This window comes from Apteryx mantelli, chromosome 13 (assembly GCF_036417845.1).
Source record: "Apteryx mantelli isolate bAptMan1 chromosome 13, bAptMan1.hap1, whole genome shotgun sequence".
Lineage (NCBI taxonomy): Eukaryota > Metazoa > Chordata > Aves > Apterygiformes > Apterygidae > Apteryx > Apteryx mantelli.
This window is the reverse complement of record NC_089990.1, coordinates 2854500-2882032: the sequence shown is the minus strand read 5'-3', so window position 1 is coordinate 2882032 and position 27533 is coordinate 2854500. Positions and strand designations below refer to the sequence as shown.

At 41.5% G+C, this 27533-nt stretch overlaps 1 protein-coding gene across 1 annotated transcript in view; it reads right to left on the bottom strand.

Moving 5' to 3' along the window:
• Nucleotides 1-1033: 1033 nt before the first annotated feature.
• LOC106498871 (sodium/hydrogen exchanger 2-like) overlaps nt 1034-27533 on the bottom strand; it is a 38775-nt gene continuing 12275 nt past the window's right edge. Inside the window, exons 7-14 of the mRNA XM_067304408.1 lie at nt 22521-22717; nt 16693-16782; nt 12772-12842; nt 11278-11442; nt 9905-10019; nt 7942-8074; nt 3178-3252; nt 1034-1167 (exon numbers count right to left, since the gene is read on the bottom strand). Coding sequence (XP_067160509.1) covers nt 1034-1167; nt 3178-3252; nt 7942-8074; nt 9905-10019; nt 11278-11442; nt 12772-12842; nt 16693-16782; nt 22521-22717 — 980 coding nt within the window. The remainder of the gene's footprint in view (nt 1168-3177; nt 3253-7941; nt 8075-9904; nt 10020-11277; nt 11443-12771; nt 12843-16692; nt 16783-22520; nt 22718-27533) is intronic.

Sequence of the window (27533 nt, the reverse complement as noted above, 5' to 3'; positions counted from 1 at the left end):
AAGGGAGAGGAGGAAGACAGCTCAGGAGAGAGAACCTCAGAACATGTTGGGGTTGTTTGTGGCATAGGCACAAAAAATTGTGTTGGTTCCTGCATGGTCTTGAGCAGATGTTTCAGCCCATCCCCAACAGATGTGCAGCAGTTTTGTGCAAGAGGAATGACTCAGTTCAGTAACTATCCCCCTTTTCCTCTCTCCTTCTTGCATCATGTTTTGTGACAGTTTGCATTTTACATGCATCAAAGGGGAAAATTTGCTGGTTTCTCCACAGGACATTCTGTTTTGGAAGGGAAGCATCCCTTAAATTTAAAAAATCAGTAAGAAAGTATTTTCCTCTTTTAACTGAACTGTATTAAGTTTTCATTAAAAGAGCTGCATGTAGGTGTGAGACTTGCTCTCTGGTAAGGCACAACGCCTGATTTTAACAATATGATTAAATTTTGGAATTCACATGATCAGTCTTCCTTATTCAGGACTCACCTATTCCCAAGGAGTAAAAGTGGACTTCCGCTGTTTCTACCGTCTTTCCTGGCAACACGTTCCATTGCTTCATAAAACTCTCCTTATGATTATAAAGTTTTCCCTCACATACAATCTAAATCTTCCCTGCTGCTTATTCTATCCCCATTGACTAATGAGAAGACCTGATACCTCATCTTATTAAAACAGTCTTTCTTGCACTTGCAGGCAGTTTCAGCAGTTTTCCTAGACTGAACAGGCTAATTTTTCTTAGCTCCTCTCTTAGGTATTATCTTTCATTGCTAGCGGTCTTCTGTGCATCTTTTCCATTTTCCTTACATCTCTTTAAAAATACAGCGCTGTGCAATGAAAGCACATGTTTTGATGCAGATTGGTCAGGATATCTTGCTCTGTTTGTGCTGTCCTTTTCCATATACCTCTTATTTACAATAGCATGTTGTTGGCCTCTGTTATCAAAAAAAAGAAAAGAAAAAAGAAAAAAAAGCAGATTGTATTTTATACATCCATGAAACGGAGTCAGATCCATCATGGGAAGCCCACAGCATCACTTGTGCTTTTAGATATCTGGAGTTAGCTCCTCTGTTTCTTTCTTATTAACCCAAGCAGTACCACTGGGCTGCAGAGGTGAGATGACACACACAGACTTTGATCGGTTGTGTTTCAGTTCCTGTGCCTTTTCCGCATTCTCCACTGTGAGAAGAGAAAAACAGACTTGTATGAGAAATGTTCTCCTTTGTGGGTCAACAGTAATGAAGAAATATTGAGAGCTATTGAGATGACTATTCGTTCACTGGGGATGAGCTATCGCACTACAAAGATCACATTTCAGTTATAAAACAGAACACAAAGATCAGTGTTCGGTTGGAAGAGAAAATAGACAATTTTAACCCTGTTTTGTATTTTGAAATATGTTGTATAGCTGGATCAATATAATCTTTTTTTTGTCAGTTCCCACCAGCGCAGAACACACAGTTCATATAAGTGACTATCTTAAAATAGCTTTTAAAGAAACAGCTGTACTATGCAGATGTCCTGCCAGAGCACATATAATTTTGTGTTGCTTTATTAAGTGACTGTTTGGATGTATACGCAATCAGGACAGGAGGGCTATAACCTCCTCCAGCCCTATTGCCAATGTATGCACGAGGGCACCATCTCGACTAGAGAGAATGTAAAAAAACCATCCCAAAACACAGCTTTTTATCAGTTTGCTCTGACCACATTCATGTTTTTCTTCAGGAACAATATAGTTTAAACAGTTAATGTAAACTCTAGATTAAAATATCTACATCCACAACAGATATACTGTGGGTTTAACATGTTATGGACTCACAAATGTCACACAATTGTATTTCTTCTTGCCAAGCTGGAGTAAAATCTTTGTGCAGATGAAGTGATAACCATTCTACAGCTCTTTATTAAGTTTTTAGTTAACTGTTTAAAGAAAATTACAAAGGAAAAAAAAATACTAGAATTAGAAAAAAACAAAAAGAGTAAAAGAAAGTAATAATACTTTCCTGCTTCTTAAATATTTTTCCAGTACACATGTAATAAAGAAATGTTCTGTATATTAACATTAGACCCATCCCCTTAATCCAACTTAGCCCATCTCTAGAGGAAACGTTACTTTAAGGATCAATAAAAACTGAAAATTTTCAGTGCATCACCTTTACAGAAGTGATTGTGCTAAACAGTGTTGCGCTAAGTATTGTAAAAATTCATAATGTTCAGTATCTCATATGCTACGTCTCTGGTAAGCCTGGAAATTAAGCATTTCATTGTGGTTCGAAGGTTACAATGATATTGCTCTCTGCATTTTGAAAGATATATTTTACAGTTTTAACCAGTTACACTTTGTGTGAGACTTCAGCAGTATTAAACCATTTTGAAGTGCAAAAACTAAGCTTTCAGTTATCTAAAAACTGAGGTTGTGCTTATGAAAAGACATGAAGTCTTGAGCCACTGCTCCTTCTAGAGCTGATATTTGGAACAGTGCTGTTAATGGTGGGCTTGAAATGCATTTTAATAATACTTAGCAAAAAAAAAAAAAACCCAAAACAAACAGACCTTAATTTCTGGAAAGTGTTTAGGCATGAACTTCATGTTTTGAAACAGTCATGACCTTGGTCGCTGGCAGAGAGAAATGGGCATCCTAGCACACGGCAGATCTGCTCTGCTTTACCCATCGGCTACAGGGGAAGAGGGGCTGCAGCCAGCAAGCGCCCGTCTCTGCTGGACTACGCGGGAATCCAGGCGACCAGGTCAGGTGTAAAATATCCACCCGCAGGTCTGAAATTAGGGAATCCTCCCAGCCCTGCCTGTCAGCTGGTGGTGCTCAGCTAAGGATATGCACTTTGTTTTCCAGGCTCTAACACGTTTGTGCACATGGGGAGTCCCAGGTTCACGTTGCAGCAGGCAGGTTCCTGCTCTCCCCCTGCCTGGCTGTGCAATGGCCTCTCTCTGCAGCTGGGTGCCCGGTACCCACCGGGCAGGTGTTCACGCACCGCTGTCTGGAAAAGGTAGTGAGGGCTGAAGATTTTGCCTTGGCTATCTCACAAATCCCAGCAATACCACGGATGTGCCACGGACTTAACACAAATTATCGTTGTCATTTGCTTGAATATACCCTAGCAATGGGGCAAGGGGAGAAGATGGGATGGTAGGAAATCCCTACCAGCACCCACCGGATTTTCCACTTACCGGTCAAGGAGCGGCACAGTTTTGGCTTTGGGCTAGAGTCACCCTGTGCTGAGTAGGAGTCAGCCTTCTGTGATTAAGAAAGAAAAGTGCTTTAATGCATTTATGAAGATTGCTAGCAAGTCTGTTAATGACACTCACGGTTCATAACCAAGCCATTTACAATCCCCAAGGACTTGGTTGCCATTTCTTATACTTTTGCCAAGAAAAACAAAAAGAATTACTTCTAAAAATAGACTAAATACATGGCAGGGATTTCTGAGGGGAAATATTTACAGGCGCCGATTTGTTTTGAGTTGCTGAAAGAGGTCTGAACTCTCCAGGAGTAATTCAGCAGATCTAATCCGAAAGCAGCAGATCTGGTGTGAGGAGGACACAGCAGATGAGCAAAGGGAAACAAAACCCACATCTAGGACAGGGACATTTCTCACCTTGGCTGTTCATCACCTTGGCTGCCGGCCAAGCAGGAAGGTAGCGAGCTTGCACTAACGAGCGCTCTGTCCTTTCACTTGAGTGCTAATCTCCATCCTTCAGAAAAATTCAGTTAGCACAATGCTGCCTGAATTGTTTGGTATTTCTGTAAACTGGGAATAAGTCTCTTATGCAGCTGTGATTTGGCATCTAGGTCCAGAAACCCAGGCTGCCAAATAACTCTGGACACCTCCCAACCTGGTTTTCTGTTTTGTTTTGTTTCGTTTTTTCCCTCCCTTAACGAGGGACCCGATGCCCTCAGTCCATTGTGCGCAGGTTTATTGACTATTTTAATAACAATGGCTTGCAGGCTTGAGCAGCAGTAGCCTGGCTCCCTAGAAAGCCATTCCCAGGGGCATTTAATGATTCTCAGAGCATGCTCCATGAAAGGACTCCGACATAATTACTAAAGGCAGTATGTCATTTACGCACATGGCTTACAGGCAACTCCAAATAAGCTCCTTCTGGGGGAGCGTACTTGTGTTTTGGCAGAAGAAAGGACTACTAAGTTGCCTGGCTACAGGTGCAAAGATTTTCTGGGTGCTCAGTAGTAAATAGAAGACATCCTAGGTCTCAGAAACCACAATGCCAGGATACTTTGAGTTGGATCCTTTCCTAAAATAAGGGAGACCGAAAATAAACACAGTGTTTAGAGCCAACATGACACACAGCTACAGGAAGCAAGTAGCCTTCCGCAGGAATTTTGCCCTCAGGCTGAGGAAGGTGAACTTTCTGCTGGAAATAGAGAGTCTTGGAGTTAATCCTCTGGGCTACAATTCAGAGTGGGATTCACCTCTTAGTTTTGCCAGGATTTTTCTGTCTTGTGTAAATCATTTAATCTGTGCCTTTGACTCAAGAGGGATAAAGACTGCTACTTTCTTACTTCTTTTCTCTGCCTTAGCTACTTGGACTGCAAATTCTCTTTGGCAGGGGTTTTCCTAACGCAGTGTAAGATGCATCTTGTGCCGTTCTAAACTCAAAAGCTGGGCATCTAAACCATGACAGCCATCCAGTTTCGATTAGAGACTAGGAGTGATTTTTCCTGGCAGAAAACAGGTGCTGACAGTAGGTTGGTGCCTATCCTGCCTAGGGTGCCAGTTTCTCTCCATTGACTACAGAAAGAGCCAGGTGTCTAACCGCCAGAAACTGAACATTCGGCCAGGCAAATTTTACCTTCGGTTCCCCCTCCAGCTGGTGAACCCATACACCCATGGCAAGACAAGCTTCTGTACATGCCTTATGCTTGTGGTGACTGATGGAGCGGGAAAAGATAAACCAGCACATAATAAATTATGAGATGAATCTAACTGAGGTACCACAGCTTCATATTCTAACAGAAAAAGGTTAAACAAGTTCACTAAAAAAAAAAAAAGCCCTACATGCAGAGAGTCAGTGAACAGAAAAAGCTGTGTTTCTAGTGAATCAAATGGACTTCTTAGTTATTCGCTCGGCTCATAACACGTAACTGACTGAATACTGCAAATGCTTTTTTCAAATAGACTGAAAACAGAAGATGGCACACACGTTTCACCAGCACTGGAGGATTTACAAGGGCCCTTTGCTTAAAGTTTGTCTCACAGTCCCTTGATTTCCAGGTTGGTTTGCAAATGTAATTGTAATGCTTCCATCTTGTGGTGAAATGTAGGATAGAAAACTGCCTAGAACAAGACTGTATATTTTTTCTTGCTGTCTCAAAACCTATAAGGGCAAACTCTTCCCTTTAGAACCAGAAAAAATGGAGTATGTGACAATTAGAAACTCTCCAACACGAACTAGCCGTATTTTTTATTCGTAACTTGTTAAAATAGCATTTACTTATCAACTTGACATAAAATTCTGAGTGGTTTATTTTAATTTTTTCAGTATGAAATTTTAAATATTTGGCTGCTTTTAATGAGCTAAAATCTACTTTTTACCAGTCTTCCTTCTTTCCTCTGAAGGCATTCTAATGTTGCAGCCTGTCTTTCTACAGGATGAAATAATAGCTTTCCAGCACCCTGCAACTTCGTGTTAATGTTCTGAAGTTCTTCCAGAACATTGTCCTACAATTTTCAGGTATTGCTTTATTTCTATTCGCAGTAAAATGAGACAGAGATTCTAAAACATTAACAGATAAAATACTGAACACGCAAAACACATCTGACTTTTCCTTTTAGGTGCAGAGGGCTGTTTTTTGGGTTTAGAGTAACTTTTAAGAATATCACTAGAATAAGCTCTCAGTATTTACACTTGCTTTATTTAGACTGGAACAAAGAAAAGCTGGCTGCTGTAAAGGCATGTGATTAGCACTAACGAATGACTCCTATGAGACAGCAGTATTAAGCATCAGATCAGCATTGTGCATAACACCTAACAGCGTTAGCTGTGTAATGCTGATAAGACGACACTGAGAACGGTGCTGCAGTGCTACGAACTACCTACTGGAGAGGCAGCGATCCCTGCAGAATCATTCAGTGGGAGATCTCAGCACAAAACTCATGTCTGTAACTGGGTTTTGGGACACCTACTCCCTTCAACAGTTTGAGAGACAGCTGTAACGGCATAAGCCAGTTTGCTGACTGATCTGTGGTTTGCTCAGTAAATCCTGCTGCTTTTGCTCTTCCCAGAAAACCTCACAAAGATGTTCTGTCCTCTGAATGGCCAGTTCTAGGTATGCAGAGTAACAGGAGTAATAGTCTTCCCAAAGGTGCTAAATTTGCTACTAAAGTTACTCCATTCTCTAATGGGAGCAGCAGGGGATATCAAAGCAGGAGCTCAAGGGTTAACAGTCAGACGTCCTTACTTAGAGTATGTAACGTTGTGCACAAAATCAGCACTAGTTTGATGTTGTTCTTTTGAAGTTTAATTATACCAAATGTTCCACAGGAAGATGCCATGTTCTTTCCTATCTATTTTGAATTGTAAGTACCAATCAGCATGTAAATGATCAAATTAAATCTTTTAAGTTGTTTGCAAGAGCCGGAACACCTTTCTGTGAATGAAGGACTAAGCAGCAGAAGCATTTGGTACATTACTTCAGTTCTCGGTGGGCTCTTCAATGACTGGCATTTCAACAAAGAAATCAGAGTGGAATAAAGCCTGCGGCAGTCCTGAGTTCTTGCGCTGTCATGGAAAATTACTATCTAAATAAAGAAAGATAAATTATTTCTTTTAAAAAGGTCATTCTGTTCTCCTTAGTGATGTACTCTTACTATACACATTAGACGCCACAGTCTGCATTTGGACAGTGCTCAAGCCAGCAAAAGCTAAGACTCAGAGAAGTCAGCGAGATTTAGGGATGGCATACTGCTCAGCAGTTACTGACTATTGAACTTTTTGAATTTGGGAGCAAAATACCTATAGCTTAATTGTGATTCCTCTAGAGTAAAAGTTGTACAGAATGGGAGGAATCACAAAAAACCACCAAGTCCATTACTGATGCACCATTTCAGAGCCATTTGTCTTTCCACGGCGAATTTTTTGCCTTACTTCTTTCACTGATTTCCAAAGACATCAGCAGAAGACATCCTTCACCAGCCATAGACATTGTATATGTGTCTCAGTGCACAGTCAAAGCAAAGTATTTACCCTGTTTCTCTTTTAATTCAGAACATGAACCACCATGGAATTATGCCAGTAGTAAATTTGGGCTTAAAGTAGTTCTCTTAGGAATCTGATATGCAACACTTCCTTCTATTTTATTTTCTTCAAGTCTGCCCAGAACTGTAGCTCCTTTTAAAAACAAAAAATCCACCTCCAAAATAAATAAAAAAGCTCAACAATAATGCTTCTGTCCTTTCAAAAGATTTTTGGGGAAAAAAAACCAGGACAGTTTCAAATGTTTACAGTACATCCGGACTGGTGACAATGGGTGTACCAAATTCCATTCTTTTATGAAATCTTCCAGAAAAGAAAACATGGGAAAAACAGGTCTTTAAATCTACAAACCAAGGCTCAATTAATAACATTTGCTCAGTAAATATCTTTCCTAGTATGGATGGAAGCCTGTGTTCACAAAGGACAGAAGAGTGCTATGCACAAGATGGTTCATTTGTTTGTCAGGAATTGGATTTTCTTCTTTTTTTTCAGGCCACCCTTGGTATTTCCTAGTTCTTGCAATGTAATTTAGGTTTAAGAGACACTTTTTTTTTTTTTTAAAGGTAACAGGATTTGTCTTTAAAGGGAAATACCACCAGCAACAAACAGCTCTCTTTCCAGTGCTGGTTATATCTGCTAGCATGAGATCCCTCATCAGGAAAAATGAATGGTGCATTGCGTCTCTTTGCAGTTACAAGCGTTTCCCACTCTCACTTACCTCCTTCCTGGAGCTGAATGTGTCGCTTTCACTAATTTCCGTCCAAAGGCTCCTGTGCTGGAGGATCAGGATCTCTTTGGCCTGCTCTGTGGGCTCAGTCTCTCCGGGAAGGGTGTGCCTGTTGTATGCCGGCACCTGCTCGCATTACACCAAAGAAACTGCCATTAAATTTGGGATGTGTCTAAGCAGCACCAGACAACAGGGCCAACAGAGTGGCAATGTGAGGGGGCAAGGACCTGAGGCACTGCTTAGTCAGAGGAGGAAAGGAATCATGGTTTCCCACTGATAAGAAAATCTGCCAATATGGACTCAGCACAAGGGGCTGCTACTGCCACTTCTTCCAGCTGGGACAGATCACGCCATGCTCCCCTCCTGGGGCAGCCTCCTCTATATCCCAGTCTTGATACCCCATACAGGGAGCCAGGACATCCTGGGTGTCATCCTTCTTTCTGTAGCAGCAGCCTTTCACAATTGCCTGCACCTTTCAGGGCTCTTCAGTCCCTTGTAACCACCCTGCCTAGTTATGGGAATGAACTGATTTACCTAACTATTAGAGGTGAAACTGGAGGGAAAAGCCAAAGAGGATAAGATGGGATTCCAGAAGCAGTGGCATGCCCTCAACAGCAGCATATTCCCTGCTTATTTGTGCACAAATACCTTAGTGATCCTTGAATGACAAGCCTGAGATACATCTGCACTAGTCCAGGTGAAACACCAACCTAAGTGCAGCCACTTTGGTCAAGGTGTCTTCAGCTAGAGCTGCCTCAGTCCCTCTGCCCAGCCCTCCAGTATGTTATATTAGCCCCACCTCAACATAAAAATCATGTATTAGCATGAACAGGAATAACAAATCTTGCTTCAAAAGCCATAAACCAATCAAGTGTGTAAAATCTCCCACTAACATCAATGGGAGTTGGGATAATGCCATTGCTAGATGGGGCTAGTTTGGGTCTAGGCAAGAGTAAGTGCAAACAGAAGACCTTCATCTTTTTCCCATACATTTCAATAGTTTTCCTCACAGCATTATCTGACCACTTCTCTCAGCTCAGCAAAATGACAGAAGGGGGTATCTGATCCCTCTGTGCCAAGACGCCCATATCAGTCACATCCCCAAGGATTCAGTATTTTGTGCACAGTCCATAAAACAAAGGTTTAGATCAATTTTAAGGATAAGGCTCCATGTTATCACCATGCAAACAGCAATTACAATGCACAGTCCTTGGTGCTATGTAAAACCTTAAACAGAGAGATTATTCCTGAGTTAGTCTGTAAACAGCAAATGTTTTTATGCACCACCAGATTTACTAGTTTCATGGCAAAGCTGCTGAGAGGCTTTAAACCCTCTGTAGAATAACCATCACTATGGTCTTCCCTGTCCCTAGGCTCTGGGGGTCTCCTCAGTTTTCCCAGACCCTTCCTTTTATCCATAGTTCCCATTCTTTACTTATGGTGCTAATTCATTCTCTTGCTTTGAGACGCTTGTTCTGAGCACACCTGCACTGTAAGCCCCCTTTTGCCTTTTCTCAGTGTTCTGCATTATAAGGGCTTCAGTGTGCAGTCATGCGATGAAGTGCGATACTGCACTGGAAGGCTTTAATGGCCACCACCAACCAAATCTTTGGCCTGTAGGTAACCAGAAGTTTTGAAACTGCTGGATGTGCTAATCTGATGCTGGAATATCCCCGTGTTCCTCAGGTCTTGTTTCTAGTTCTGGGTACTGATGCCTAAAATACTTCATGAAATTATAGGCTGACGTGGTGAACCTTTCAAAAGTTGTCATGTTACAAAGAAAAATGTGCCACTGACTTGGAAACTGGATCCTGCTTCACACAGCCAAGTGTTCTCTATTCACAGAGAGCTCATCAGTACCTAGGTAAATATTCACATCTGCTCAGACTGCTGAGATAACTGAGACAACTTGTGCTACTGGACGTCTAAAAAACAGGTTGAGGGGAAAAGTTGTACCGTTCTCCTTATTCGGTACAGGCTCCTTGCCAATATTTCCTGTATGTTTTTGAGTACATCCGGATTCAGGATATCCTCTGATTTTCTGTCCGCTATGACAGTCCTGTGGCTGTTGCTGCAAAGAAAAACAGAATGCCTTAGTTCAGAAGATATATAGTGGCACAGCAGGTGCATCCCCAAAGCCCAGGGTGGTGTCAAGAGTGAGAGGTTCACACCAGCTCTTTCAGAGACACCATCAGTGGACAAGCTGACATGACTGATGGCTAATTCTTTCTGATGGAGCTCACTGCAGAAGGAGCACTTGGTATTCACATCAGAGTTGTGCCATCTATGTGCTCCCTGGAGTAAGTGGATAAAAGAGGTGTCGAGAGCCATGGCAGAGCAAAAACATTTAAGAGATGACATGGCCATTCTGACAGGCTAATGTTTGACCTGCTCTCTCAACCTATGCTCATTTCCTCCGTTGTTTCTTTCAGTAAATGTAAAGGTGCAAAGCTATCAAAAAGTAGTGCAAGTGCTGCTTACTTAAAGCACCGTTTCAGTGCAACTCTTTGGGAGATACAGGGGCACCTACAGGTACAAGAACAGAAACTGTGTTTATCCGTGCCAGGAGATTGCTTGTTCACCTGCTCATCTTTAAATAGTGTTTACTTTGCACCTGCCCAGGCTGTTTTTCCTTCCTATGGAACAGTCAGGCAGGGAAGAGCAGAAGAGGCAGGGACGTTTGCAAGATTTTTTTGTAAGAGTTCCCTGCTGTGGGAGGGAGAGAGAGGAAACAACTGCAGACTCCTGGTGCAACACATCCTGAGGAGCCACTGAGAATCTTTGCAGTCCTGCCCCAGTGACTCTGGAAACTTAGAGGTGGGAAACACACAAAGTCAATAAAAGTTGCTGTCCTGGCCTTTTATCACCTGATAGAAACTGTGTACAAAGATGGGTTATAGAAAATAGTTCAGTCGCAGCTAACACTGCTTTCAGATTTATTTCATATTTATTCTGTATGAAGTTACATGACTGAGCAAATCCCTTTCTCTGACAGGTAACACTCAATGAAGCTGAAACATCAGACCTGGTGATTTGGTACACAGAATCCAAAGACAAACAGAAAATTTACTAAGGTTTTGAATGGTTCTAATATAAAGTTGATTGTCCACTTATTGTGTGTCAACTTAAATCTTTCCAGAGAAATTTAAAAATAAATTCTTTCTTTGAGAAAATTTGGTGACTCTCAGTCACACTTTTTCCCTGAGGGCCAAGATATGTTACAAGCAGGAGAAACTGTGCCTGCTGGCTTTCACAAGCAGGGACTCAGTTTCATTAAAATCCTTCTGACATACTATTTCTGCAAACAAGCTAGGCAGGGGAACACTTACAGCAAGGATGGATGAGATGGTGCGTGACCCAACTGCCCTGCTTCAGCTAGTTCAATGGCATGCTTCCGCTCCAGCTTCTCATAGAGAAGCACAATACTTGATTTGGGCTGGTCATATTCTCGAAGCAGGATCTTCTGCAGGTAATTGCTGTTGAAATATTCCAGTCTGTTAGAGAACAAAATGACAATTCTGTGCTGATGTTGCAAAGTTCTTTTGCTTGAATACAGTTATCAGCCTCATGTCACTATTCCCAGGAACCAAAATGGATTTGAGCCAGTCAGCAGGTTTATATTCCATGATTACCCCATACTCCGTTATATTCTATTAGCTGCCTTCCAGAAACCAATAGCTTAAGAGGTTGGTCCAGGCCCTTATCATTTTTGTACTATAATACATGAGCTAAGGTATTAAAACATCTGCAACTGCAATAAAAAGTCCTGAAAATTTATCATGAACTCTACTAGGCGCTGCAAGGAAATGCCTTAGCCCAAATGGAAGCAACAGGATTTAGCGATTTAAGTAGCTTCCAGATTTCCTTTTGACCCATTTCCTTTCATTTTTTGCTCAAATGCAGCACAATTCTCACAAAAAAGTCTAGTTAGTATCAAATACTGACACTCAGGTTTGGCTCTTGCTAGCTATACACCAAGTCATTTAGCCCGGGTACTACATTGCAAGGAGCCCGGCAGACAGCCCTCAGAAGCGTTTTCAATACCCTCTAGTGGTACTTTAAAGAACTGTCAGTCTTAAGAAAATACCTGTCAGCTGCATTAGGCAGAATCCTTCCTATGAATTTAGGTGAGTCTGTGTTTGTACAGCTAAGTAATGAAACCTGGTAGATTATTAGCAGTGTATTTTAAGCTCTTTGTCTTTTTTTCCCCCAAAGAAAATTCTCCTGTGTGTACCATCTACCAGAACTGAATGAAAACTGCGCATTTTGCTACAGAGGTCCGTAGCCATAGCCTGTAATTCGTCAGTCCGCACCACGCAGTTGTACCTCCAAGTGGTGCGAGGCCATAGTGTATTCTTAATTTTGCCCATGTTGGGTGGGGGCGCTCCCCTTCCCCATGGCTGGGAGGCAGGAGGACACCCGCAGCGCTGCTGTCTCATCAGGGCCAGGCTGCCCCTCTGGCCGCTGAAGCGACACGGGCTGCGTGTGGTGCTGCTGCGACTGGTGCAGCCCTTTCATTTATTTCAGCAGCTTTCTCTGGGCAAGGGGAAAACGTTACAGGAGAGCAGAAAGGAGTCTTTTCAGGGTGAAGCACAACCTGTGACCTGCAGGCAGGGAAGGAGAGAGTCTCCGCTCTATTCAGAGTCAGTGTCTTGACAGCCTGGTCTCACCTTGTTGCCCAAGGAAAGGCTGCCCATTCTTCATCTGCTTTATGGCACCAGGATGAAGAAGGCTCAGCTATCCACAGTGGAAACTTACGGAATAGAAACCAGACTCATTCTTTTCTACACATGTATACAGCTGTATTTTTGGCAAATCCTTACTTGTCTTTCCAGTAATACTGTCCCCAGTGTCCAGATATATCTTCTATGCCAGCCAGCAAATGATCCAAGAACTAAACAGAAGAGAGGATTTTGCTATACACTAGTTGCACGTATTGCATACATGATGAATTCAGTTAGCAAACATCAAAAGCCAGCAGACAAAATGCGGGACATTTGCAGCTAGGTACACAGCTCCAGCAAACAAGAACAGGAGCTGTCGGCCTAATTCCCCATTCAATCTTACATGTGTATTCCTTGGTTCTGGAGTACAATAAGTGATTTGGCTGCTTTCTTTCAGGTCTATGCAAGCAAAGAATAATCACTGAGGGACACGGATCTGTTCTTTATGATATGTACAGGTTGGCTAATGGCTTGCATGTCCTGCATACTGGGGCTTGATAAGCAGGCAGTGCTCATGCTGCATGTTTTGAGGACAATTTGTCTCAGGAGAAAGCTATCTTCAGTATATAGATGTAGATAACTTAGGAGTGAAGCTTCCACCTGAATAATAAATACTGCCTTTCCCCACACACTTTCCACTGAATAAAATCATTGACCACATTGCGCCTTATATAAAAACATTGTTATTGTTTAAAGTTATATTAAAAATCCCAAACAGGTTGATTTTTCACCTTTAAGTTAAATCTCTGCAATTTCCCCAGTTCTTTTCCCTGCTACTGGCAACTCTAAACATGGAGAAGGCTCTGCTCTACCACTGGTCACTACCCCTTCACACTCAAGTGCTGATGTTTCTGGGGCTTCCTCCAGATTTTTTTGGTCAGGAAGAGACAAAGTCAACTGTGCATAACACGTCAGCAGCCAGTCTTCCCCATTCTTTTGGGCCTCTTTCAAGGCCCAAAGCAGGCAGCTAACACGACTGCACATCTGTTATCTTTCTGAGACCTTTTTTCAGTCACACTAACCTAAGAAAGGGCTTCCCACGGTTATTTTGGAGGTGGGTTCCATCAGATCTCATGCTGCAAAACACACATTTCTCTCATCTGTGATTTTTGGATTTGCCCTTTAGTCGGTAGTGGTGAGTGCTCATAAGGCAGAAGAGATCCCCTCTACCAGACAGTGATTAGTTTGAGTACTGAACACCTTATCCCCACCAATTTGAATATGTGAGGGAAATAAATGAACTAATATTTAATTAAAATCGATCTCATCAAAACCTTGGAGAAGGGGTGTCTGCAAAGAATTTGTTTGCGATCTCTGTATTTGTCACATGAGAATCAGACACTAAAGATACTAGCAAGAAAATCTCTAACGAACAGCACTGCTTGCCTGCACACACACACCACTATCAGCAGGACGGCTGCGGTAGTGCGGTTAGACCCAGCCTAGGACAAATCCTGCGCTACTTCAGCTGGACTGCTCCCAACATCCGAGCTGGCTCGTGTGGAGCTGGCTGAAGCATTTCTCCCCAAATCGGGTGGCTATTGGTGGTGAACTGTTTACTCTTGCAAGCGCTGGATTGTATCTCTCAGCCAGAATGGTAAAACCAGGACTCAAGACTGAATGTCATGAGTATCTGGATGAAGAAATAAATTTGAGGAAGAAAGCTGCTTCTGGCTTCCTGAGTGCCTGCTTTCTAACTATCGCCATTGTTACCTTGTCTACTTAACTTAATTGGTACATAGCAATTTTCAGCTCACATTTACTTCCCAATAAACACCTTTTCAGAGATGATTTAATATTCATACTCTAACAAAAGAAGAGAGTATTCTCTGTTCATTATTCAAAAAGCCTCTTCAGCCCACTGAACTGTTCTATGAACCTTAGACAAAGCCCTGTAATACAACCTAATTGTGAGGATGCCAAACTTTTTTTTTAAATGTCCTTAGACCTAATGTCTTTATTTCTACCTACCCCAAAAGAAGGCAAAAATATTCCTGAAGAAGAAATACTTACAGAAATATGGCTGGTCACAAACAATTATATTCAGAACCAGTATTTTACACAGTACAGTATTTTACACATATTTACACAATTTTTTAATTGTTTGAAAAAATAATACAAATAGATGACGGTGACTGATAAAGAGGTGTCTGATCTGCCACCTGCAACAATTCAGATTTTTTAAGCATGACTTGCTCTCCCTTTAAATAAAGTACTTTCCCAAATGTATTCATTTGCAAAATGCTTTGGGACAGTTACTAGCCTATGCAAAAGTCTCTATCTTTTTTTTCAGTGCCACAGAGAGGTTCTAAAGCTGGCTGACTATTTGCCTTAATCGTTTCTTAGATGAACAGCCAGTGCAGCCAGCTCTGTGCCACCTCTCCCTGGCTCCCCAGTGTAAAGCTGGTCAGGAGCGAAGAGTTTGCTCAGAGCACACTGAATGCTGATTATCTTCAGCAGCTCAGCAGAGCTCTGACCTGGGCTGCTTTAGAAAGCTACTTTAGCTTTTCATAATAACATGCAGTTGTGCAGTTTGGCCAGCCTAGCTTATCCTGAAGAATACGTGACCCATTAGATCACAGAAATGGCCTAGAAGTACAAGAGCTAATGTTTGATCACTGCTGATAGGGTGGTACTGCACTGACAAAAGAGTCACTCCACCTCTCTTTAGTTGCAGCACGAAGCTTTAATCCCTCAACCTACTGCATTTTAGAGACTATCACTACTATGCCACGTCCCATCCAGAAAAACTGGAACACATTAAAACATTTTTTTTCCAATTAAATAAAAGCTATTTAGGTCACCATAGAAATAGCTGATATTTAATTTCAGATTGGAAGGCAGCCAATCCCACAAAGTTAATTTACTGTAGAACTCTGTACTATTGTATTAGAGAAGCAAGACGCTGTTGATCTTTTCCTCCACATTTGATAATCTCTTGCAATTTGAAGCTGAAAAGAAAACTTTACTTCCACTTTCATATATTGTATGTTTAAGACCCACCCTTGCAGTGGGGCCCCTCAAGTTACTCTTTGCCTCTCTGACAGGCCATTTGTGCAGCATTTGAACTGCAGAACAGGCCATGGGGAGACCATTATTTATCAGCCAGATGGTGGTAGGACAGTGCTCTTGTCCAGTCAGTATCCGTGCAGGTGGTAAAGTGGGCATCTCTGCCTTAGGGTCTGTGTTGATGTATTTGGGCTGAACTTGCCCCATGACAGAGACTGGATATAAAAAGACTCCCGCAGAGCAGCCCTCCCATGTGTCAGAAGCGTCTTTATTCCTAAAGAGAGAAATAATGACTCTTCTGATGCTCAGATTAAATAAAAGGATTTTCAATGGCTGCAGTAGTCTTTAGAGCTTTGCCATGGAAGTGGAGAGATGTGATCCACACATCCAGTACATACAAACATACAAATACTACAGCTAAGCTGCTCCCATAGCACCAAGTCCTCAGTATACTTGGGCATTTGGTTGTTCATTTCTGTTTCAGTCCATTTTGTGTTGCAGGCTATTTTTAACTATCAAGGTTACTGATTACCGTTTAAATCTCAGCTTCATCCTTGTTAAAATACAGATCATAACTTCAGCTAACCCTGTCCCAAACTGGGTTTGTGATTAGTGAACAGTCATCACATGGAAGATCCCAACCCTGAAAGCAGCCCAGTCTCATTTTCTTTCTTTCACCCTTTTCAGAGAAGCAGTAAAGCTGGAGTTAGGTTAGAGTATAAACTTTTGTATGAATGATCATCATCTTCTGCTGTATTTGTACAGCACTTAATGCAATGCCAGTCTGACTGGGGTAGTAGGTGCTATTCCAACACAAAAATTAAACCATGGTTAGAAAGCTGTGTAGGACTTCAAACCTGGAAAGAGCCTGACCTGCAGAGAATTCAGATAAAATCAACAGGAGTCTGAAAGGCTGCAGAGTCCTTCAGGCACACTGCATTTCAGGACTGTAGGCTATTGGCACAGCACATTGCAAAGCTCTGGCCACGTACTGGTGGGTGAGTCACTTACCCGAATATGAATCTGCTCTCCAACTGTGGGAGCACTCTCTCTTTTCTTCTTAACATCCAGTAAGTCAACAAGAGGATGGATGGTCATTCCCTGCAGCACAACCACAAACACAGAAATCAGGCTTCCTTCACATCAAGTCCAACTTGCATGTGTTCTAGTGGCACTCGCGCTGTCCGTTTTGGAGCAAAATCACCAGCATGGATACGAACAACAGCTACCCCAGTCTCTGCAGCAAGAATGATGACTTCTCTGTCAGAACAAGGCCTACTCTTTCGGATGGCATCTCTCCTCAGATCTTTTTTATTAGGAAGAAAATATCTCTGAGGCTTTGGCAACTCTGCCAAATTCTGTTCACCCAACTGTAATCCAAACATTTTCTTTGCTCATGGAGAGCTATGGTAACAGTTTGTCAGTGAGAACTCACATATGCGCAGTCTTTAGGACGGGAGTAGGCAGAGAGGGGGAATGTTACGCTCTCCTAATCTGGCCTCTAGCATCTCAAAAACCACAGAAATGCAACCAATAATTTCAAGAACAAGTCTGTGACTAGTTACTGCCGCAGCCTACCAGACGGAAAGAAGCTTGAAATGTGCAAAGTTCAGTGCCTGAAACGATGATAGTCCTCAGAACTTCACAGCACACAGCCACTGCCAAGGCTGGCCCACACTGAAGGGAGTGATGTGTTTGCTAACTTTTTGAGTATTATGCATCACAGACCGTCACTCCAACAATCTTCAGCAAGTAGCTAAGTTTACTAATCAAAGTATCCACCTGGTGGGAAGGGTCGAGGAAAGAGTTCTAATATCCTTTAAGCCTCATGAGGGAACTTCTAAAACGCTGCTGTGATGCACTTCTTAGTCTTGCTTCTGTATGAAATGATTTTTCTAGGACATGTTTACAGCAAAAATGATTGAGAAGTTGATGATTATGACTTCTGAATAGCAATAAAAATGCATCATTATTCAGAGTAAAAAACATAAATTAATAAATTTAGAAATAATAGATATTACAAAAATTAAGTAAAATCCATGCAGTTTGGTCTCTTGTCTTGACTAGATAATCAGCTCTGTTTGTTTTCATTCTAAAGTGGCATTGTTTATGTCCTTGCATTTTTTGACCAGGAGTCTCAAATTTACAGACACCCACGCACCTCAATTTCTTTGTCCCTTCTTCACCTCAGGAGTGTCATGGGAATCTCACAATGTCATTTCTAGACCATCAGATAGCTACACACCTGTAGATCTCCTATGTCTTCAAGAGGGTTCCTTAGAGAAACGCTCCTCTACCCATGAGGGATAACTTGCCAGAAGCATATCACACAACACTGGTGGCTGTACCATGGCTCTCACAAAGTTTTTCTACTGATAACGATCCAGTAGCTAATGGGATTAGTGTGGGCACCACACAAAAAACTCTTCACAATGATTATATTTATTAACAATTTCAAAGAGGTCAGAGGCCAATAGTTTGAAAGAGTGAACTTTAAATGGAGAACATGGTATTTAATTTTTAAACCACATTGAAAGAAAGAACAATGAGGGCCTTTTGTGACATTCCAGACAAGCCCACAGCTCTTTTGAGGACTTTCTGGTCTGAGTGGCGTATATCCAGGCCTGTCTGGAACCACTGAGTACTTGACAATTGCTCAGTCAACCTTCTCAAAACTATTAACCAGGCCTGCTGTGGGAAGAGACTTATGCAACTGGTTTAGAAAGACCAAAATAGCCATGTTTCCTGAGTTATATAATGCACTAATGGATCCATGTAAGGACAAGCCTAACTGCATACATTTTTGGTCTTTAGTCTGTGTAGCACAAATCTTTTCAGATAGCATTGTCAGGATATCCAAGAAAATGAAGTGGATTTATACTCCCACAAGACACCTTGCTGGCCATACAGCAGTGTATAAGGGCCCAGGTTACCTCTCCCACAGCTTCTATCCAGTTTTAACACAGAAAAGCTCTCTCCAAGTCAGTATTAATGCCACTGTGACTATAAAGAAAACTTGTTGCACAGAATAACAAAGCAAAGCAAAAAAAAAGCCCACTATTCACAGAAGTTGTTTTGTAGCCAGTTTTTCACTTGTTCTTTCCACCCAAAGTGAAGTGCAACATGAAGGACACTTGGATATTAAAGATATTCATTCCTCAATCCTGCATCCACTGATGTGGCTGGCAGTAGTCCCATTCACTTCAGAAGCTGTAGGACTGATTTAAAAACCCAGATTTCTAAAGGTTTACCTTAATATCTGCATCTATTATTTTTACTTTTTTTTTTATGCTGAGTTACAGCAAGGTTTTTCTGGTACGACTTTTAAGCAAGTTGACGTATTTTTTATTCTTGTGGTGGTCTCAGCTACACAATGCTGCAGGTATCTGGAATCTGAGCATAGTCTGTCTTTATAGAGGCTATGTTCCTAGTGAATGGCTGAAGGTCAAGGGGTCGTCCCGTTGACACGTACCCATGGGGGATGCTCTTTAACTCTCACCCTTTAGCATGGAGATGACATCACCAGTTGAGCTTTGGGGTTACACAAAAGCCCTTTCCCAGTCCTGGGAAGGATTTTCCGAAGCTTCCGCAGAATGGAGCTGCTGCCTTAGAACAACCTTTGTCTGAGACTCAAGAGCGTCTCTGCATGAACGGACGTGCCTAGTGACCGTATCTTTTCAATTTCTGACCCACATTTGCATCTTAAAACTTGTCAGCCTCCACCTAACTACTCTCTCCCTACCCCCTGGCCCCTGCTCATGCCTTTCAGCCTGCAACAAGAGGCCTGAAAACTGTGCCTCATCCAGCTGCCCTGTGTGACTCAGCTCCAGGCCTATTGGCACATCACACTCATTATTGATTTTTTCAGCTAATAACTTGGATTAGGAGGATGTGGAGAAGTTCCGCTGCACAGAGTCAATCCCAGGATAAATCTGCGCCCCCTCTGCATGGCCTGAGTCACAAACGATAGATCACGGGGTTCAACAGAGGCCAAGTGGAAGGAATTCGCTGTCGCAGGGTGTCGCTCAGCCATGAGGCCACTTTGCAGCTGTCACTGTGACCTCAAGTCTTCTGAAGCCCCAGCAGCTGCTTCATACCTTCTGTCTGATGGCAGGAAAGTGGGCTGAGGGGTGGAAGGAGGAGGAGGGCAAGCCCTGGGTCAGTGAATCTGCATGGACCTTGCGCACTTTAGTGAAGGAAGCTCCCATGGAGTTTTTCTAAATGCCATTATTCCATATACACCACCCACTCGCTTGCTTCATCTCTCGTGGTGACCTGCTTAGTCTTTACTGTCTGCATTGCAGGAGGTGACAGTATCAGTCACCATTTTGTACTTTGCATAATCACTCAGTCTGCAAAAAAAAGTTTGACCTTAACTCTATGCTTTTGAGGACAGAGTACATTAGGCAGACTTCAGTCTTGCTCTCTTCTGGATCAGATCACCCTCATTTTTAATCACGTCCTTGTTTGAAGCCTAAGCCTGGCAGAATTTTGAAGGTGAATTAAAGCAGGTGTATTTCAGGGAAGCAGGAACTCTGGAAGGAGCCCTGCCATTATAGGCTTGCTACTGCTTTCAGCACAGGGTTAGCAAGGCAGAGAACAGCAGAGAAACAGATTCAAAATCTTTAGCTCATAGAAATTTCCAGGAATATTTTTACCACTAGATGTCATCGCAATGCTGAGAGCCGAGTCTGTGATGTGTGCACCTCCCAGTGAACAGCACAGGGTGCTTCAGGGGACCCTTGAAGCAAAATAATTCCTTTAAATCTCAACCTGTGCTTAAGGGAGAGAAAAGCCTTCACTTTCACATATCTGGAGGCATCTTAATTAAGAATCAGTTATAAATAAAGGCAATCTATTAGTAATGAGAGAAATACCAGTGAAACAACAGAAATATATTCACAGGAAAACTCTGGAACAGAAGAATTTTGAAGGTAACTTACAAACTTTCTGTTGGGACCCATTTTAGCAAAACCAACATCTCTTTCCTGTTAGAGTTGCAGAATTCTCCTGCCAGACTCTGAACCAAAACCTGCCGCTATATCAGTAGAAACAGCAATAGAACAGATGCAAGCTTCAGTTCACTGGAAACCCATGGCAGATGCTTCATTAAAACAAAACAGAACAGGATGGAAGTAGATTTTGAACCTTGATTGGTCTCATTTATGGTATCTCTTGTCTTTTAGGAGAAGGGAAAACTGCATATTCTGGATCCCTTTTAAACATTCTGCTTCAGTGGTTACAGAGCACAAACATAAAGCACCAGACCCAAAACAGCAACTTCTGTACAAGCTAGGTGGAATTCAGGAATCTGACACCAAACTACCATGGCTACTTAACCCAAAAGGAGCCTGAAGAGAGGTTCTTTGATCTTAAAGTTCTCCAAGCACCTGAAGCTCTGCTTCTGCCTCAGCTGCGATCTTAGCAAGCCTGAACAACTTGGGTCCTTGCCCACAAGGGAAGTGTGGGCAGGATTCAGAAATAGCACCTCCCAGATGTTCCCCAGGAGCAGCTGAAGCTGCATGTGGTCCCATGGCAGTCCCACTGGACTGAGCTCTGCAAAAAAACACCCACAGTAGAAATAAAATTAAAAAAAACCAATGTATAGTGGTGATTTAAACAATAAATCCATATCTGGGAGCAGTTAGCAGTGTTGTGAGAGGTCCACCTCCCTCTCCTTACCCTGGCAGTGGGGAACATGTCCAAGATTATGCCATAAAAGAGGCAGGCTGCACTCACTTGCAGAAGTTTTTCCACCGGGTGGTAAACAACTCAACATTCACTGGGGCAGAAAGAAAAAGCAGGAAGCAACAGGGCTTAGTGAATCAGTTATAAAAGCAAAATCAGAGGCAAATAAACAATAAATAAAATGTGCTAAGATTTTATTTGCTTCTGATTTTCCTTGCTTTTATAACAAGTAACACACCCAAAATTTCTTCCAGTGGAAGAGTTAAAGCTATCCCCTTCCTTCTGAGTCATCACAAAATAACTACAGCTGCTTTGCTACATGAATGTGAGAACATCTCAGACATATATACAAAACATTTTCATAATCAACTAATGATTATGGTTGCTTCAGCTGTTGGATGCCCCAATAAAATGGGACTCACTCTCAGCAAATGAGAAGACGACACTCCTTCAAAATTAGGCCCCTTAAGTTGTCCCTCTCTGAAATGCCAAAACTGAGATGACCAAAACCAAAAGCCACTTTTAAAATTCTTGCTGTCCATGTTCAGTGGGTTTGGAATATCTCCAATATCTTCCAGCTTCTCACCTTTGGAATTGTGAAAACTGACCTTCTTTACAGCACGGCTCAGGCAGTGTTTCAGTTCATGACTCATTTCACAAGGCCTACAATAACAGGTGGCTCTTACCTTGCTCAAATATCAAACTTTATCTGTAGAGTTTTATTTGGTGTTGGCTGTGCTACCACAGAAAACATGCAAAAGTACCACTTCACAGTGAAAATCTATGTCAGCATCATTCTTCCAAATTTTCACCATTGCTTCCCCAATAAGACTGGACCAGATCAAAGATGGGACAAGTTATCAAGGAAAATGCTACAGTAGATGTTATAAGTCAATAATTATTAAATCAACCTCACAAATGCATGATACGGTCTCACACTTTCTGCCTCTTTCAGTAATATTTAAGTTTTTATATGTTTAGCCACTTGATATAGGGAAAGTCTTAATGACCAGTAAATTCATGTATTCATTATATTGTGCATCAAATCTAATGGTTTAGATTTCATAGTTACAGTTATTTGCCTGGGGGGAAAAAAAAAGCCATTCTCTACATCTGTTGGTGACATGTTTTCATACTGAGAGTATTTTTACCTGTACGAACACGGTGAAGAGGATGACAACAGTTGTTGCTGCAGTGAAGAGCTGCTTTCTATGAAAGTCAGGAAGCAAGAAAACCAAAGAGAAACACATTGCACCTCGGAGACCCCCATATGCTATAATAAACTGGTCTTTGCTGGTCACGGTGTTGATGTGAAATCTGTTCACAAAGAAAGTCAGTACAAGAACCCCTGAAAAGCAGGAAAGAAGATGGAAACTGATCAAACAAAAATAGAAATTAGATAAAAGAGGATGATAAGAGGACGATATATTTTACAGTAAAAAAAAACATCAAAGTGAGAAGCACTAATCATTAACAACTGGCCAGGGGCAAAGGTGATAATATACAATATATTCCCAGTGCCACTGGCTTTACTTCTAATCTGGTCCAATGCATTTACATTTAACATGTCTGGTTAAAAACATTTGCCCCAAATATTTCTGGTTCGAGGGAATACAACAGACACCATCGACTGGCCACAGTTTGCTGGGCTTTGTACAACTATAAAATTTTAGGAAACTCGTCTTATAGCAACTACTCTTGGCTTGTTTTCAGCCTTGTGCTTATCATAGTCCACTCAGAAACTGGAGCTTCCTTCAGAACAGCTCTGAGCTCTGCAAGGGATTTTAGTATTAGCCCTCTCCCATGACCAAGGATTCCCAGAACATACAGTTTGGTTTTGAGTAAGTGTTAAGCATCAGCTAAATATTGAACAAACAATAACTATTGGCAGCATAAGACATATTAGCACGTATATTTCAACGGTAGCTAATTAAAACTTTTTAGGGTGACTCTTATTGTCATATGTCAGCCCAAATATTACATTGACTAGTATAATGACATAGTTACAGATTCTGAGGACTGAATTGAAATATTAACTGATTTATTCTAACCAGTAATAATGGATGATTGAATAGGTTGGATTATAAATACTCTCTTGAGGCAAACCATCAATAATAATTCAGCTACAAGTTACTTTCCCATTTTGAAGTTTCCAAGCAATAGCCAAGACACTCTAAATATTTGATAAACATTCTACCTACGTTAATGTTGTCGCTACAGGAATTTTTCACTCATTAGGATTCACACTGTGTGAATTTTAGACTATGTAAGATGATATAGCAATTGATGTAATTTATAATCTTTTGCAAATACATAAACATATGCATAAAGCTACAGAAAGTCAAAGAGGGAGCTAGTGATGTGACAATATCCATTTGACAGACATCTGCTTATATAACCAACACTTTACAGCCTGCTTCAGAGCTCCCTAGAACCTGTGTTAATGAGAATTTGCTTGAATAAAGTCAAAGGACACTGTGCAAGTGAGATGAAAATTGGGCCTTAAATTTGTAAGCAGTATCTGATCTTAATATCAACTGATATGATAAACATTTCATTTTCTGAAGACTAATGGCCATTTTGAGAGCTGATGACACAGATTGTCATTGACTTTTGCTAGGAATTAGTTCAACCCACATCATTATTGATTTTCTAAAGGGTGTTTGTAAAGTGTCATTGAAGAAATAAACTTCAAGAAATAGTGCATATGTAATAAACATATCAGACACCTTCCCACACACAGAAACTAAAAATAACCAAACTTCAACCATACAGCAGAACAGTTTAAAGAAAATAAAAAAATCTGGGGATGCTCAAAAGGGTGAACTCAATTAACTGAACCTGGCAATACTTTCCCAGTCCTTGGAATACTGTGGAACTAGTGCCAAGAAGAACAGATGATGTGAAGTACTTCGGTTTCAGGGTTCTTGGTAACTTTTAGCTCAAACAAATGCTGTGTAGTAACACATTTCACAGAGAAACAGGAGCCAAATGGAACCACCAGTTCACACTCAAATTATTTTAATGAGGAAGGAAAGGCTGGTAATAGGTAGCTTTCTTAGGCCTAAATGTATACCTCAAATCAGAGCTTCAGCCATTGTAAGCTCAGGCAACACCACTGATTTAAAGGAACAAAATCTACTTGAGCAGATACCCTGGCCTTTGTCTTAATTTAATCCTTCTTCATAAACTGTTATTAGCATTCCCTACACTAATTCAAGGCCAGTGTTTTCCAAGAGATGACATACAATTAATTATTTTGGGCAGAATATATTTTCTTCTGGAGATGTACTTTGATAAACAGCAGAAGGAAAACTCCCTGGTGTCTGGATAACAGTAGAATACTGGCGCTGTCATATAATTCATGTATTTTGCTTTTTTTATGATCTCTTATGTCAAAGGGATTCCAGTCCCCAGGCTTCAGTCGAAACATTTCTCATTTAAGCTAGCATAAGCCAAAGAGAGTTCTGGTGGGATGTGGTCCAGAAAGCAGCTAAGGCAGAACCACTTGTGCCAACAGCACACCAAGCTTCTTACACCTTTACCATAAGCACTTTACCCCTGATCTGTGATCCCTCGCTGGCAAGAGTAAGCTGCAAAAATGATTCTCACAGAGAAGAAAAGGACCCAGTTTCAGCTATGAAACACCAAACCCCTTTACCTACAAAAGATAAAACCTAAGCTCTAGTCTACACAAAAAGGTTCTGTAAAGGGCTAAGGTACAACTTATGTACTAAAACCAGAACAGTCAGCCAGAAATTCCCCAAATCCTGGAGGAAAACTGCATAGATGTCTCGCATTTCTGGAGCTGTGCCTGTGAACACATCTGGTTTCAGCACGGACAGGCCTGAGCAGGTCGGTGCCTTGGCTCCTCCACGGTCTCCAGGGCAGGTGTTTTTCAGGCTGGATTCCTGCAGTGCCCTGTCTGGCTCGCGGCCTCTGGCACACCCAACGCACTCGGACAAGCCTTTCACAGAATGTGATGACAGGCTCTGTAGATAAGGAAGCCCTATGCAGGATCAGATATACGAGATGATTTTCAGCCCTGGTTTATGTGCTCACAGTTCCCGTTCAATTCAGGGGAATTTTGAGTGTAAAGAATGTTTTCTTTCTTGGCTATAGCACTGAGCCCTTCTCAAATAAGGTATTACAGAATTAGAAAACATGATCAGAATAGCAATGTTTGGAGAGCTGGAGGATTTTTCTAGGTGCTTTTATAATGTTACTATCAACGTTCCTTACCTCTTGCAATGAAGAGTTTTCAAACTAAGAAAGTCAAAATAACTCATAACTTTGTTTTTATTTAAGCAAATAATTTAACAGAAGAAAAATACTTAATCATAATAGAACATTTGAACGTATGTACAACTGACTAATAAGCATACTTCCAAGTGCATTTATGGTGCAGAGTCATTAAAACAAATCTTGGCATGCGTTAACAGCTAATAAAACACATTCTGCTATGTCCTGTTAATCATGGCCTATCCTATTTTAGCAATTGCTTGAAATGTCTATCAAATTTGAGTTCAAATAAATTATCATTTGGTTTGACTCAGTGGTTTGTAAACATAAATCCCTTTGAATGTTTTTATCTGTCAAATTCCTTGACAAAATGTATGCTCTGTTGTATCTGTGGACATATAGTTAATATATAAAAATATTCATAAATGAGAAGAATAGCAAAGGAAGAACATAGCAAAATAGTGGTGTCACGGAGCTCAGCTCTCTCAGCTTGTCCTTTGAAAAAATCTTTATACATTATTAAACACAGTATTAAATTCAGTGGGCTAACAAGGTAGCCACTCTTTACTCACAGGCATCACTAACTGCACATTATGAAAGGCAATGGAGAACCAGCCTCCATGAACACCAAATCAGTGCAAGATACAACCAAAGACAACAGTATAATAGCGCATCTGTTTTTCTGGTCATTTACAACACATGAAGACGGGAGCCTAGAATACTGTGGGACCTGGACTGAATTTTTTTGTAGTAAACTATATCAGGCAGATTATCCTTAGCCTCAATTATCAGGAAAGGATTTTCATGCATATCCCTCTTCCTCCTTTTATCACTTAGTTTTGGTCATTCTTAATCTTACCTGAAGTTCTCAAGTATGAGCAGAAGGAAAAAAACCCTCATCTTGGAACTTCCTTAGGTTGCTCAGAATAGTTAACTTTTCCCTACTATGGCTAGTTCTCAGCCATTCCTATGGAAAAACCTCATGTTATTTCTAATAAATTTTGTGTGCCACCTGACATGGCTTTGGAAGGCACCCACGTGACAAGCCCAGAAGCAAAAGCTCTTGTGTTATACACGGAGGATGGCATATACAGGCAGAGGCAGAATGAGCTCCCTCCGAATTTTGCATCCTTGGTCTCGTGTAGGGCACAGGATGGTTTAGACACCTTCAGAGGCTGCTCTTGTCTACAGCAACCCAGCACCACTCACAGTCCTTATCAGGTTGCTTTTGCTGGAATTTACTGGGGAACTCTGCATGAACCCCAATTTCTCTGTCCCTATATCTACTGAAAGCCCAGTGGCTCCAGGATTTTGAAGCAGAGACAATTCATATCTGCTGTAACGTCCTGCTAGGAGGTGTGGTTAACCTCTCCCATATATTTGGTCAACAATATGAGACAACATATGTGAGGAGAGAGTCAGTGGCCAACATCTCCTTTCCCTCCTAAGGGCAACATACAACCTGCCATGGAAAGGAGGATGGAAAAGGCTCTGTGACACTGAATTGTCTACCTGTACAAACAAGCAAGTGGAGACTTCAGAGATGCCATCTGCCCATGTCATCCTTGTACAGGCCAGGGGGAATTTGTAGTGCTGCAACATTAAAGTACTGCCAAGTCTTACAGTATTCGCAGCTCACATCTACTCTGAGGCACGGCTGTGCGTGGTGTATAAAATAATTAAACTGATGTGGAACTTCAGAGTATATTTGGCAAAGGATCTTTTTATAAAGAAAGCTTTTACTCCATCACTTTCTCTGCTGCAACCAAATTTGACTTATTCCTTTCAGTAAAGACATAGTTTCTCTTCAAGTGTCCTTTAAGGTATCTGGATAGACAGGACATCAAGTGGGTCATGAGACCCAGCTAAAACACATGGGCTTGGACATCATTTTAAAAAAGGTAATAGGATTCAAATTCTAG